This window comes from Xiphophorus couchianus, chromosome 20 (genome assembly GCF_001444195.1).
Source record: "Xiphophorus couchianus chromosome 20, X_couchianus-1.0, whole genome shotgun sequence".
NCBI classification, from domain to species: domain Eukaryota; kingdom Metazoa; phylum Chordata; class Actinopteri; order Cyprinodontiformes; family Poeciliidae; genus Xiphophorus; species Xiphophorus couchianus.
The window spans coordinates 11,913,067-11,928,233 of NC_040247.1; the positions used below are offsets into that span (position 1 = coordinate 11,913,067).

Consider the following 15,167-nt stretch of genomic DNA (forward strand, 5'->3'; position numbering starts at 1 on the left):
CTTTCTGGTCCTGTCCTTCAGAACTGGAATTGCTTTAAGAGTGGCATTGAAGAGACATTCTGATCTGAGATCCAAAACATCTCAAATCTGTTTATTGGAAAACACTAATACTTGAAATGAGTACAATGCAATTTTAAATGTAGTTTTCCTAATTTTAGAAGAGATTAGATTCATGATTCTGTGTAGCATAGTGTTTATCTTTTTTGCTAATGGATATGGAAACTTGGACTTTTGCAGCTGGTATTTAGACAGGATTTAACTGCTGTGACACCAGAACCTTTTCTATTGTATGTTTTGAAATAAGATTCTGTCTCTGGGGACGAAGCGTAGTAAACACTTATGCCTAGTGACAAAATAATATTTGATTTTCCATCCAGGTTAGCACTACTTGTAAACTTTAAGCTTTGCAGAATCATCAAGCTTCCTAATTGGCCAAAGCTGATTTGGGCTTTGCAGAAATCTGGTTAAGCGTTGCACCGACGGAGGGAAACGGTTGAGAAACATTCCAGCTATTCAGTTGTACTTTACAGGCTGGAGTAAAGTTGTTGGCTTCAGTTCGCTCAAGCTATTCATGTTACATAATCCTCCCCAACCCACCTTCTCTAATTCAAAACTCCCACTCACTCCAACCCTCTTTCCATTTTGTACAAAAGGTTGCACACACACACACACGCCCACACACAAACACACACACAAGACCTCAGTTTGGCATGGCAGCCATCCAGGGAGAGGCTCCAATCTCGCTGGTTTTCAAAGCGGCCTTTGCTTCTGTCCTTCTGATGGTTGCTCCCCTGCTGCAGTGGAGCAGAAATACAGAGCGTCCAGCTTTGATATGAATTAGTCTCTGATTCTCCACTCAGAGACCTGGGCCTGGGCCTCAAACTCACTCTGACAAACACACTGTAGATGCAGCATGTAAACAAGACAAGTTGAAGTGCGGCAGAACAGGTTGGGCAACTCCTCGACATTGATGCCTTTCAGCCCGATGTAATTTCTCTTTGGTTGAGTGCAGCCAAACCATAAACACACCGCAGGACAATGAGGAACTGAAATCTGATTGGCTGAGGTTGAAATCCAGTTCATGTTGGATGATTTTGCAAGGTTGACTTGTTAGTAAGAATCAAATAAGCACTTTTTTTTTAACGTCAATTCTTGGTGGAAATTTTCCAGCTATCAGTTTGTGTTTAGCATTCCTTTGTTTGTCCTGCCTGTTACAATTACTTTTTAGTAATTCAGAGACTTAACATTTCTCAAGATTGTTTTGGAAGAACAATTGGAAATCATCAAAATCTTTTCCCATTGGAATTTGACATTAATCTCATTAATAGAATCATTAATTATTTTTATTTTCATATTCATTTAAAGTGAGAACCAGCAAACAAACAAACGGCGTTAATCATTACACATTTTCTTCTGTCTGAGATAAAAGTCATAAAACCTGCACTAAAACTCATGGCTGTTTAAGAGTTGAAGATTTAGTCAAATGAGATCATCTTTAATCAAATAATGCAAAAAGAAACCTTATGTGTACCTTAGCAACAACACCCAAACACCTTTGTGCACCTCTGAGCCTCTGCTGCTTCACATCTACTTCGTACTCATGACAGTTTAAAGAGTTGTAAATACAAGTCAGGTTCTGTAGCTTCCAAGAATCCCTCACCATGAGGTTCCCAGATTTAGCACAATCAAGAAGCCTTCTAGGAGGTTGTTGTGGAAAGCTTCTGTGTGGCTAGATATATTAATGTCCAGTATTGTATCACTGAAATAACCACAAGCTCAGCTTTTGTGCAATTTCAGGGAAAACGTTTATGTATTTTATTGAAATAATTAACTTGTTTCTCCTAAATGTCCACATTGATTCACAGTGAAAGAAACGTATCTATTCAGTACAACAGTTTTTCTTTATGCTAGCTCTCAGTCTCTGTGAAACCATCCTCTTGAGCAGCTTAGTTACGCAGCCTGATGTTGTGGTCTTTACACATGATGCATTCATCCAATCTAAAAGTTGCACCTCACAGCTGAGGAACTATTTATTTCTTAGTTTATTGACTCTCATCACCTCTATAACAGACCCAGGGTTTTCTGCAGTTAGCATGTTCTTCCTGTATATACGTAGAACTTCGACTTCCTCACACAGTCCTAACACATGGTAGATTAACTGGTAACTCTACAGATACATGAGTGGGTGGACAGAAAGATTTGAACCTTTTGGGGAGAAAAGATAGTCGTCTGTAGATATCCAACACAAGCAAACATTTCTGTTCAGTGATATATTAGTTATTGGATCACCTGAACTAGATCAATGAAAAGCACTGATGGAGAACAAACTAATAAACTTTAAAGTTATTAGGATTATTTCTTTAGCATTGCAATTATTTAATTGCTTTTTGTTTATGTTATTGGTCTGAAAATACTGCACTTGGTTTTTTTGTTGTTGTTTTTTGGACAATATTTTGTTTTCAACAAAGTTTGAAACAGTATCTTTTATTTGAAATATTAAAGATGTGCCAGTATTTTATAGAATGGGACATGCATCTAGAAATGGTCAAATAAAAATAAACTTTTTTCAGTGGTTTCTTTCAGCCTGTAGTTTGATGTTCTCCATATTAGTGGTGTTTTTTTGTTTTTTTTTGGTAGGGGATTCCTTAGTTTTCTGGGACGCTATGTCTCAGCTCTTTGAGCAGTGAAGTCGAGGAATGCAGCGTATGTGTGTCAGAGATGTGTCTCAGTCTGTGCAGCATTCCAGTCGGTGTTGGAGGAGGTATGTGAATTACGCTTTACAGTGGGGGAATGTGAGGAATCTGCTGCCATAAGAAGGCCGCTTTTGTTTACCGACATTGCTGAAAAGCCGGTCCTTCTGTGTTTTTGTGTCACTTCCTGGTCAGAAAACTACTTGGAGTAATTTTTACTAATGTTTTTGAAAAGCTTTTCCAAATCTGCAGCACTCCAGGCTCTGAATATTTCTAACAATTAGAAGAAATCTGAATCCTGTGTAGTACATTACCAAAATCCCTTTTCGCTCTGCATTAGTTTGCATTATGATTCACTGGATTTGTTCTGTATTATTGCAATGCAGCTTTCAGTTTCTCATACAGTTGGTGATAAAAACATGCAAACGGTATTTCTGAAGCCTGAACTTTATTTACTCAGGATGTTTGTGAAGACAGAGCATACCAAGTCGAGAGTCCAGAATGTAAACGCAACATTAAAGTGTTAGCAGGAAAACTTTAAAGCCCAAACACTTGCTTCTGCGGGAGCTTTCAAAGAAAAAAGTCTCCTGGAAGTTTCTCTGACGTCTCTTGAATGCTGCTTTGTTTTGCCTCGTTAATCATTTTATCTCTGAAAGACTTCTTTTGTGTTTTTGTTCTCGTCAGATTTGGGACATGAGCGACGATGAGAGCATCTGAAGGGTGGAGCAGAGGGAGGATTTCACTCCAAAAATATTCTTCGCAATACCTAACATCAAGCTCTGTATATTAGACACAAGGTGCATCGTCACACTTGAGTAATAAGGGTAAAACTAATTCTTCACAAGCGGACAAAGAGCTTGAGCTTATTGTGGTGTGTAAAACCATGTTTGCAAAAATTAAGTGTTGAATTGTCTCTAAATTATGATCACCACAATAAACAGGTTTAGTTGATTCTGTCAGCAAGGTTTTGACATCTGTTTGCTCATTCAGCTTGGAGCATCAGGTAAAACACATCTGAGGACTCGCCAAATCCGTCCATCTCGTCTTCTGTTTTCTAGAGACCTAAACATATACAGAGCAGCTGATACGAAAACCAGCTTTCAGATCATTCCTGGGAGGAAACCTGCACACACATTTCTGTGCAGGCGGGAAGTTTTTTGTTTGCCTTATTTTTACTTTGCACTGTCTTGTGTCTGCAAACGTGTTTGAGTCTTAAGATCTGTAAAATTGTAATGGGTTATTTGTTGAGTAAAAAAAAAAAAGCTCAGTGATGAGATCAGTGTTTAAAAGCAAAGCAGAAATTGTGAATGAATAATGTTTCTACTTAGCCAATTCACTTCTGTTAGTGTTTAACCTAAAAAGTGTAATAAAAAGTTTCCTCGCAGTTTAACATCAAAGAGCTTTAGATGACTGTGTGGTTTCTGTGTAATGGAACTATATGCACTCGACATCCTTCCACACGTTCCGTGTGTTTAGTTGCAGAAATGTCTCCAACTCTTCACACAACCACATGAAAAGAGTTGCAGGACAGAGACACGCAGTCTGTGGTTTAAAAGCACTTTATTGTTCATCAAGGCTACTTTACGTACAAAAAAGGTGGCCTGCCAAAACCTTTTGAGTAGGAGACACAGAGCCACAGAATTTGTTGATTTTTGATACATTATATTTTACAGTTCAGAGTACTACTACCACTAAGTACATGCTACTTCCACTTCAAAAATCAGACATGGAACATGTGGAGCAGAGTGAAGACCAACTCCTCTTTGATTTGTCAGCTGAATGTACAACTTGATAAAAGATTTACTAAAGGTGGAAACTGTGGTGGTGGGTTCACAGCTAGTTTACCCCTAAAATCATTGGGGGGAAAAAATGCCCTGGATCAAAATAAAGGATTCAAATGTGATTCAATCTCTATCCATAGAGCAAGACTTACATGCAATTTAGATGTACCTGCCAGTAACTTTTGTTTTTGCACTTTAATGGTAATCATTCTGTCAATGCAAGAGAGAAAAAAAATGAGTTCCAAGTTAAGTTTTTGTTCAAATGTCTCAGATTTCTGATGAATGTAGACGAACGGGTCTGAGTGGAAGTAGCGATTGTCGATGACACATCTGTGTGGCCTAATGTGGTTTCATACGTTTACTGTGTTCCTGCACTTGAACCTTCACTCCAGACAAACAAAACTCTACTGACAAAAAAAAGATCAACTTTTTTCACACAAAAAAAGAAAATGCAATGATTACAATATAAGGACAGAAAAAAACAATTAAATAGCTACATATCATTAACAAATTAATTGTTCCTCAAAAAAATACCTACGATTTTTTTTCTCTGTACATTCGTTACGCACAGCGTAATGATGGTCTTATAGATACCTAATATAAAAAAAAAGTATTTTAAGTGATTTTCCTACAGTGTGTAGGGAGTGCATGCCAAAGCATAGCTCTCGCCTCCTGCCTACAGGGTGGTAGTGAAATGATAAGTAAATGATAGAAATTAAAATCCTCTGGACTTCTAGCCTCTTTCCCTCATGTTTTCTAGCAAGGCACTCGCTACAGTCGATTTATATGGAGAGGCGTTGCCGTGAGACTCTAAATAAAGTACAGTGCTGTGTAAAACTATTTAACCCTTTACAGACTTCTTCCGTTTCTGCCACAGTTAAATATTCTAGAACAAACCAATTCTAATATCAGATAAACAAAACAGGAGTAAATGTAAAATGTTCAATTTTACTATCCTCAATCACTTAAAGTGTACCGAGATGGCTCAGTCAAAGATCAGAGTTAAAAATTAGCCCAACGTTCAAAGTTTGGATTTCAATCCAACTGAGATTTAGTATGACTTATTAGGCCATTCCTGCATGGAGTCATCAATGTGGCCAAATTAAAAGAAAAATAATCAAGTTATTTCTATAGCATTGTAAATGAGTCAGTTGTTGCCATTCAAGGTGGTTTGCACTCTGGTTGAGAGTGATTACCTTTTGACAGAAGGGAAGGGTTAGCTTCTTCTTGTTTTACCTTAAGCATAAATAAAATCATCCAAAGATTGTTTTTATAAATTCCCTGGTAATATTCATGTGATATTAAAAATCTGACAAAGAAATCTGTAGGGGGACTCACATTTTTACAGCACCGTAGTCTCTTAAGAGCCAAATGAATGTCTTGTGACTCACAGCTTGCGCTAACAAAAGCACAGCTCCTGCAGCTCAGTCTTCGCCACCCCATCCTGCCTGCCACACCTTACTAGTCACAGAAAACTTGTAAAACTGTTTTCCTTTCATGAAATCTTTCTGGATTTCTGTTTCGTCCCATCTGGTTTGACAGCTGATGATGGAATGTGTGGACAGTCCAGAGAACACCTTCCATCTTTGGAACCTTGTAGGATCACCATACTCTCTACCGACTGCTTAACAGCAAACAATAATAAACCTCATCTATAAACTCAAAGCTCAGTGACATGAAATGATTCTCCATACCACTACTACAAGTCTAGGTCTCTCAAACAAAAGCTCTAAATGTTGCTGAAAATGATATGGCACCCCAAGTAAGTTTGTTCCTTTTGTCTGAAACAAATCTGCTGGATAAAAGAAAGCTGCATGGAGGGAATACTGGCTACTGTTAAAGATGCTTGAGGCCTGTAAAAATTTCCAACTGGAGGAATGTATGCCACCGTGGGGCAGGTTGTACTACAAAATATAATGTATTTAGGCTGAAGAGCGAAACAAAGCCATTCTTGAGAAAAGAAAGCACTAAACACCAAATCAAAGCATAAAATGTCAGGTGAGGGAGGTTAAAAGAGCTGTTAGTTAAAAAGCTAGTTTGCCATCTGTTTAGTTCTCCAATTCCAATATGTATTTAACTGTCAATAAAATGAAGACGATACGTTTTTAGAGAATACAAATGTATTCAAGCCTTTGAGACTACCTAGTACTCAGGTAGACTCTGTGGGTGTAACAAAAGTTAGGCTAAGATGCTTCTGATGAAAACCTGACAGTTTGGATCGACTTGGTGTCTCACACTGAAGTTTGTAGCATCCTGTACCAGCGATGGATCAACATCTGATTAAAACCCAAACCAACAGCAGAACACAGAGCCAGCCCAACACGATGACGTCAGACGTCGTCGTGCCAGAAGGTTTTGAGAGAAGAAGCCGTCATCACCTAACAGAGCCTGTCCGGAGACCGCCCCACTATAGATGCTTGTTACCATACTAATATTAATGGAAAACAAACAAAAACAATACAAAAGTATAATAATAACATGGAGTACAACTGACCCAGCAGTGAGTGTATAGTGTCTATCTCTGTTACTGACAACAAAAGAAGTAACAACAAACGTCTCAATGAAAAAAAAAAGGTTAATAGTTAAGCTTGAAATGCTAAAAACCCTAATAGATACCAGCTATTTAAAAATAAAACAAAAATACATGCACCTGTAAAAGCATTAATTTACCTTTAAAACCTTAGAAATTATTAAACCACAGTCTGTATGAGGGGGCACAAAGATAGCAGGGTGTTAGCCAAGTATAATTCTAACACCGGTGTTAGAAAGAGTCACATAAACAAAAGGTGTCTTTGAAGAGATTATGATAATCCTTTCTCCCCCCAATCAGAAAACCAGGCCGTGTTCCCCCCCACCTCTTTTCTTTTCGGAAACCACAAAGTGACGTGCAGCGTCATCTATCCCCTAATCAGTGTCAGCAGTTAACGCCTTTGAAACACATCAAAGTAGACGGTTCAGTGGAGCCCAACGTTCAGGTCGGATGTTGAAAGAAAACAAATTCTGGTTTTGTTCATTTGATAGAAATTGTCATTCAAATTTAACTTAAGGGATGTCAGGGGGGTAGTTCTAAGGGGCAATGTTACTTCCACCCCATATCTGGATCTCATATTCAATACGCACTTTTAAAGTTGAACTGGGCAATAGAAAGTTTGTAATTTGAATGTTTAACTTTCCCTCCATAAATTAGAATTACCGGCATTGATTTCCATCTTGCTAATTCTTCAATCCTTTGTTCTCACACTTTTAAAATGTAATCTTAGACAACATCATGAAGTTGTAAAATACGCTGGAACATAAATTCACCTGAGAAGTGCTTAGATTAGAGGGAAGCTCAGAGTAGTTTCTATGATGACACTTTGATGCTGATACATTTCTGGACTTTCCCACACTTAGTCTGTTAAAACCCCATCCTGCCTTCAGAGAGTTCACGATGTGGACAGACATTCTGCAGGTAGGTGCTGCTGGAGACTGATCACAGATCAGAAGCCTGGCTTCAAGACAGCAACAGACACCTTCCCTTTACTGCTTTTAATTAACATCTGTCCAAACAAAGTCCCATGGTCTATCTAAAGCACTTTGTAGCAGGTGACCAAACATGCTTCTACTGCCCAACCTAACTGGAGTGTGTTTGCATTTGTACAAATGACAATGCATGCAAGACTTTGCACACACATATTGAAGTCAACTAATCTCAGGTATACTTTAAACGGGAGTTATTAGGAAATCAATGCAGGGCTCCAACACGTGAGATAAGATGTGATTGCATCAAAATACACTTTTTAAGCCCCAGTGTGTTCAGAGTCAGATTACAACCCTGACATGCCACCCATACCTTTTTAAGCAGTAGTGCAAATCAGACTGAGTCGATCATCTAAGGTCATATACAACAGCCGAACAACCAGAGCTCCCGTACAGCAGACAGGTGAAGTGTAGGGGAGGGGCTGTGTGTGTGTGTGTGCTTTTCAAGGTGGGCACTGAATAACAGGGGTTGAGGTTTCTTTGGTAGCATGGTAAAGTGGACTGTGATTGCGTTCTAAGGTGTGTTTCTCATTTTTCATTCAAAAGGCCAGGCATGTCAGAACAGAATCAGCTTACAGAACTATTGTTAGCAAAACAGACAAAAAAACAAAGAAGAAAGTGAATAATTAAAACAGTCTTTCCTCTTCTTATGTACATAAAACTACAAACACTTGCTCAGCTCCAAGCCAACAATGCAGGGATGATGAAAAACTGGAAGGAGCAAGCTGATGCACCAGTCATGTTCCACTTTTGAATCTTCCTCAGTCAGAACTGATTTTTGTCCGGCAGTGCCAGATAATGGAAGGGAGGTGAGCATGTCTTTATTGCTTGAGTGATCCACAGTGACTGAGCAGGCTTGAGGGTTTTGGCTGTTTTTAGCAGACCAGCAGGCAGGCAGTCCCTCTTGGGAGCTGGTGACAGACCAAAATGGCAGGAGCATGGACCTTGGAGCTGAGATGATTGGATGAGAAGGGGGGGGATCCTCTCTGCCTTCAAGAGACCACAGAAGGGGAGTGGTTGTGATTGACCATGCGACTGTCGGGAGAGGAGTTTGGGCTGCTGCCGGACGACGAGGGACTCCCCTTGTTTTTGATCTGCAGCCAGGTCTCGCCCAGCGCCTTGGCGAAGTGGTCGTCCACAGAGCCAGTGATGGACACAGAGTTGGTGGCGGTGGGCTCGGGCTCCTTGTAGTTCTTCCCAAGGCTGCGACGGAAATGTTCCTCGATGACAGGGTCGCAGGCCGTGTTGGCTGGAAGAAAAGTAGTTCTCGGTTACCAATTTGATAATGAAAAGAGAAACATCCCACATATATTCCGCTTTATGATTTTCTGTGGGCAATTTATTGCCTTAAATTAGTTTAAGAACAAGTAATTTTAGGTCACTGGAAATATCTACTTTACTTTTCGGGACTTTTTTTATATACACAAAAAGACCGTTTTAAATTTCCCCGTTAACCTCAATGAGATCATTGAAATCCCAGTGGGATCATAAAAACAGCCATTTTAAATTTATTATGGCAAAGAAAATACAACATTCTCAGAAAGTCATGGAGGCTTGAAGTGACTTTTTTAAGTGTTGAAATAACACACAAGAATGTTTAAGTTATTACTGCCAGCCATAGAGATTCATTGAGAGCAACTCAGTGAACTGCAAATGATCCAAATTCCTAATTGGCCTAAACCAGCAATGAAAGAAGACTGATTGTCTGAAGAAAGCAGATGTTCTAAATAGGAAACTCGGTTCTACATGTTGGTTTGCTTTGAAGAGTTTGCAGTTATTCTTCAAAATAAAACCACTGATATATCAAATAAAATATTATTTTCTAAAGTACGATCCAAAACAAAGGCTTCAATATTCCATACAACATAGCTAAAGTAACTAAAGCAGAGATGAAAAGGGATTATGTTCACCTTTCAAAATAAAAATACACTTCAAAGTAAAAGCCTGAATATTAAAGATGGCAGATAACTTTTAAAGTACGTTCTACATTACTAATAGGAGGCTTAGTGATACAAATAGCAGTAATGAAATGGAAATTATATCTCATGTTAAACTTTACCCATGTATTTTAAAATAATTCTTCAAATTACTGAAAATGTAGGCTTACATAACTAAATGAACTAAGCAAGTAATGAAAAAGCTAAGCTTAAACATTCAGTTGTGTGTTTCATGGTTAGTCAAATCGGGGTTTTTCATTACCTCCAGATATTAACCGAGCATTAAAAAAAAGAAATTCTGGCTTGTTTAAATAAACCTTGCATAATTTCTAAGATGAATAATCCACGTTTTTTCAAAAAGTACCCAATTCACTTGATAATAAACATTTCTTCATAACTGTGTTTGCACTCACTGTTGATTCTTCTGTAGTTGTTGGTGAAGTTGGAGCAGCCGTTGTGGGAGACGGGACACTGTGACAGGTTACAGTTGCGATTGTTGGCTGCAGCACACGTGATCACTGATGGACGATTCTGAGAGAACAAAAGGCGCTGTGTTCAATAGGAGTTCTAAGAAATGCTGCCCAGCAAATATGCAAGAAAAGGTGGGATGAAAAATGCAAACAGAATGCACCAATTTTTTTTTAAAAAGTCCCACAGAGGAAGCGAGGCTAACAAAAGTACATTAGTCAGATCATGACTAAGTAATTGAACTATTTCAGAAAGTGTTCAGCGGTGGAGTCAGAAGAAGCAGGACGTGCATTTTACCTGCTGCCGTTCCACTGTGCTGACTGTGTGCGGCACCGAGGCCATAGCTGCTGTGCTGCTGCGTGGCGTCTCCACCATGCTGTTTTTGGTAAGCGCCAAAGGCTGGTCCATGCCTGCTAACGAGGCCAGGTGGTGGTGGTGGCTGTGGCCATACAGGTGGTTGGCTTGGACCCCCAGATGACCAGGAACCACAATGCGCTCGCTGGGACTCCGCCGATGGTCCTTCACAACAGGGGAGTTGCGGTAGTCTGTCGGTTTCCTGTGAAACAAGAAGAAATCACTTTACCGTAGCAACAACACCTAAATTGAATTTAATCAAAAAGTGAGTTTTCCAATTGTTTGACATATTTGTTGATTCATAAAAAAAATCTGAAGAAAAACTAGTGAAGAAAGAGGAATCAGGTAATGATTTCAAACAGATTAAAAGATGACAGTACAGTAATGATATGACAAACTCAAACACTAATTTCTCAGATTACTTGGAGTGTTGATAAGCCCCTTTGATAGAATCTTTCACACACTGTCTCCATGTGAGCAAGGCAAGGGGAGCTATTGCCTAAATTTATCCAACATGGAAGGATTCCAAACTTATCTCTGCACAAAGGGACAAATGGGCAGCAAGTTCAAAGCTTTAAAGCAATTTCCTTAGAAAAAGAAACTCAGCATCATCTCTCTCTAGGGAGGGAGCAGCCAGCACACTTAATACCGTTGAATATGAAAACTCTAAAAAAAAAAAAAAAAAACTGCAGCCAAAGTTTACTGTCAACATGTGATTAAATCTGCAAACACATTAGAAATGTCCCCCTTTAGGTTTAGCTCCATTTCCCTAAACCTCTTTTCTACAACCAGTGGGTTGAGTAATTAGGTCATGGAAGCCCAACTGGCCGCAAAGAGTTCTCTCTCTTCTCTCCAAAAGGTGAGCTCATCCCTGGAAAACCAGAACTGATGATAAGACTTTACAGTAACAACACTAACATAATACACATTTGGCCTGTTTTTTTCCAGCTCTGATGATAATAACTTTGATATGTTTGTTACACAGCGTTTATACCTGACATTGTGCAGACTTGCTTGCAGTTTAACAGGTAGTGATTATTCCAGTGAGTGCGTCAGATGTGGTCCTTGTTCCTTGTGTGCGTGTGTGTGTATGCGAGTGCGTTCCTGTGTTGCTCCATTCCCTTCTGACATTGAGGCCCAATTTGAGGGAGCAAAACGTACTGTACTGCCTTCCAGCTCTTCATTTCTCTCCACCTGCATACCCACTTCACGGGTTGAGGGGGTGGGCTTATTTATATACAAAACTTACACACTGACCTCCTCGCTTCTACACAGACATGCAGAATCCTTTAATAAGGATGTGAATGTGTGTATTCGCATCCTTATTAAAGGTTTCCGTGATGCAAAAGAGAACATAGTAAATCAAATGTTTTTCACATACTGTACAACTAAAAGAATCCAAACATTTTTTTTAGATAGGGAGGAGATAAAATGTTTATGCCTGCATGCCAACACCCTGTTTAAAGCAGCTTGTGATATAACTGCAGCATTCAGTCTTCAACCCTCGGAGTCTATCGGGCTCCACCTGCTCACTACACCTTGCCAAAGTTCTCTAAACCTCTCAAATTGTGAGGTTTGGGAATTTCACCCACACATCATGATGCTACCACCACATTTGACTGTAGGTATACTCTTCTTTTTGTGATGTGCATGGCTGATTTGGTAATAAATATATCCTAAGAAGCTGTGGGTTAAAAGTTCAAGTTGGGTTTCGTCATAAATGGAAACATTCTTCTGCAGAGTGATGGCAGGTATTAGCCAGGCCAGGAAATAAATTATTCAATCCAGCTTCTTCTTAGTCTAGACATGTGAAGAATACGGAAGACATATGGGTCTTTTTGTACCATTCTCTTGACTGATGACTTTGAACAAGAGGACATTTCTATCCTTTGTAACTGGTCTACTAACCATTGCTTTAATCTAAGGTATAAAAATTGAGTCTGGAAAAATCATCTGGAAAATCCTAACAAAACAGCTGAGCTTTACTCACAGTTGTTCAGATTCAGTATATCTGATGGTAGGTGGGAACTTTCCCTCTGCCCCCAATAAAACTGGCCTTTTAACAGTTCACTCTATTTTCTATATATTAACTATTCAGGGTCAACTGAGTAAAAGTGATCTAATTTATTGCAAACAATCTACATTATAATGGAGGGTGAAAAACAACTTCATTCTTTTCCAAATAACTTGTGGAGACATTTCCTCAAAATAGTGAAGATTGCTTCACTATGTTGTGAGAGCAAACATTAGACTTTGTGGTACAAAACCAGGAGGAGCCCTTTTAGGTGTGTTTGGATGCAAAGCAAGTTCAGATAAACAGTTGTAGGACCATGTGACCAGGCAACCTGACTGCTGGGTCAAGCATCTGGAGTCCACAGCACCATCCTCCACAAACAACAGCGAACACAAAACAGGAGAGAGAAGGAAGTGGGGAGTTGCATGTGAATGGTCCAGACCTTTAGCTCTTGAAAGCGCGAGCGAGGTTGGTAGTTTCCTTCATTTGTGCTGAGAGCTTACATGAGCAAAGAGACCCCCACTCTTTTTCTCTCCTAATGCTCCCCCCTCTCTTTTTCTCACAATCAGCAGCAAACTTCCTGAGGGTCAACTGAGGGATAGACTTGGCAGCACTTTTATAAACCCAGGCTCACTGCTCACCAACAAGCTCATGTGTTTTTCTTTAGTGGCATCAATATTCATTTCCGTTCTACTAAAAAAAGTCTAAGCTTTTTGAACTAAATCATGTAGAAAACAGGTGTGTTGTGCAACTCTTATTTTATCTCCAGATGTAACCAATACCCGAGCTTAGAGGGAAGAAGACAGACGAGTCACAGTTTGACTGTCATCACTGCCAAGGAACAGCCATGGCCACATCCTCATACAAGAGGGCAGTCGTCACAGGAACCAGTGACTGAGGATTAACAAATCTGCCTAATGAATGGCATGGCTGTTGAATCAATCTGCCCCCTCGTCTTTCTGTGGCTTGTGACTACCCACTAACTCACACTTCATGTCAGAGTTCAGGTTTTTAAAGCCTAACCTGTGTCCTTGTCTCCATTACTCACTTCTCAATTCTCATTGAAAGGTCACACAGGGAGGACGGAGGAGGAGGACATTAGGGCAGATATAGAGAACTGCCCATGAAACAAGGGCCTGAGATAAAACGAGGTGGATTCTAACAGACAGTAAGAGCTCTAGTTGGGAAAAAGGAACAGTCTTTGGAAAATAAACATATACATGTATATTTTTGTAGAGTTGGATTATTTCCATATTGTTTCCTGGTTTTCTTTGAATCCTGAACTGATTTGGAAAGTTTTAATATTTTCCATGATTATGACACAAACAGAAAAGTGTGCTGAAGGATCTTTTTAAAATACTCTTTTTTCCCAATTCAAAACTGTTTATTCATCTCAAAAAAGTAGCCCTAGCCTTTATCCAATTGGTTTTTTTTTTAATTAAAAACAAAACATGCATCAAAGTTTATCAACAGAAAATGGTGGAAATTCTATTTGACCCAACACTCAAAGTCGATAAAAAAAGAAAAACGGATTCCAACTGATTGCTTATTAATTATTAAATGTATAATGAAAGGATATCAGCAGTGACACTCACACACAGTCGTGTTTATATGGATGAGGAAAAAAAAACAAAACACCCAATGACAAATTCTAACCAATATTTACTACACATTAGGTCAGCAAAGCTACATTTTACTCTCGAAGTGAAGGTTGCAATGACAATCTTTGAAATTCGGCTTTTTTCCATGAACCGTGGGACTGAACATCAGAATGAACTCCGCAGGAGAATAAAACAGAGCAAATATCTGTTTTGAGTCTGTCCTATAAAGTCCTGGGTTTGTGCAGCATGACATTAGTGGTAGCCACTGTGGTTGGGACTCACTGCAGGATCCCTCAATTTAAAACCCAGAAATTCAAAGCCCTCAGTACATAAATGATACGGTACAATATCTTGAACAATATTAAACCGCTCAGATCTGTCAGTAAGTAGAGGTTTTAGAGGAGCCAGTAGAATGGCACCCCATCTTTAAGTCAACCTCAAGTTTCAGATCACAATTGTGCATTTCAATGACTGAAAGGGTCAAAAATACCTGTTTTGGGCCCGTTTTCAACAACTCAAAAGTAGAAGCATGTACGTAAAGCAAAAACTAAAATTGTCTTCAAGTTGTAGGAGTGAAAATTTGAGATAGTACTCAAGCTATTGAAGGAAAAGCTCTGTTTTCTCTTGTGGCAAATGCACAGGGGCTATAAATGTTCTACACTTTTTCTCACAGTTCTGCTCTAAAGTCTTCAGAAAAATCTTTCCAGCAAATATTTGGTTGGGCACATGTTCACTTCCTACTGAATAAATTCTAGAAGAGAAAAAAAAGAGATATACAGACAGGAAACATCTGGAAAGAATAA

The 15,167-nt window shown here is 39.2% G+C and overlaps 2 protein-coding genes across 3 annotated transcripts in view; one reads left to right on the forward strand and one right to left on the reverse strand.

The window, feature by feature from the left end:
- atg7 (ATG7 autophagy related 7 homolog (S. cerevisiae)) overlaps positions 1 to 4,697 on the forward strand; it is a 72,357-nt gene extending 67,660 nt beyond the window's left edge. The window contains exon 19 of the mRNA XM_028001719.1: positions 3,375 to 4,697. Coding sequence (XP_027857520.1) covers positions 3,375 to 3,407 — 33 coding nt within the window. The 3' untranslated portion in view covers positions 3,408 to 4,697. The remainder of the gene's footprint in view (positions 1 to 3,374) is intronic.
- Positions 4,234 to 15,167, reverse strand: part of vgll4b (vestigial-like family member 4b) — a 35,260-nt gene continuing 24,326 nt past the window's right edge. For both annotated transcript variants that reach the window (XM_028001721.1, XM_028001720.1), the window contains 3 exons: positions 10,693 to 10,951; positions 10,341 to 10,458; positions 4,234 to 9,239 (listed from right to left, as the gene is read on the reverse strand). In XM_028001721.1, coding sequence (XP_027857522.1) covers positions 8,983 to 9,239; positions 10,341 to 10,458; positions 10,693 to 10,951 — 634 coding nt within the window. In that variant the 3' untranslated portion in view covers positions 4,234 to 8,982. The remainder of the gene's footprint in view (positions 9,240 to 10,340; positions 10,459 to 10,692; positions 10,952 to 15,167) is intronic.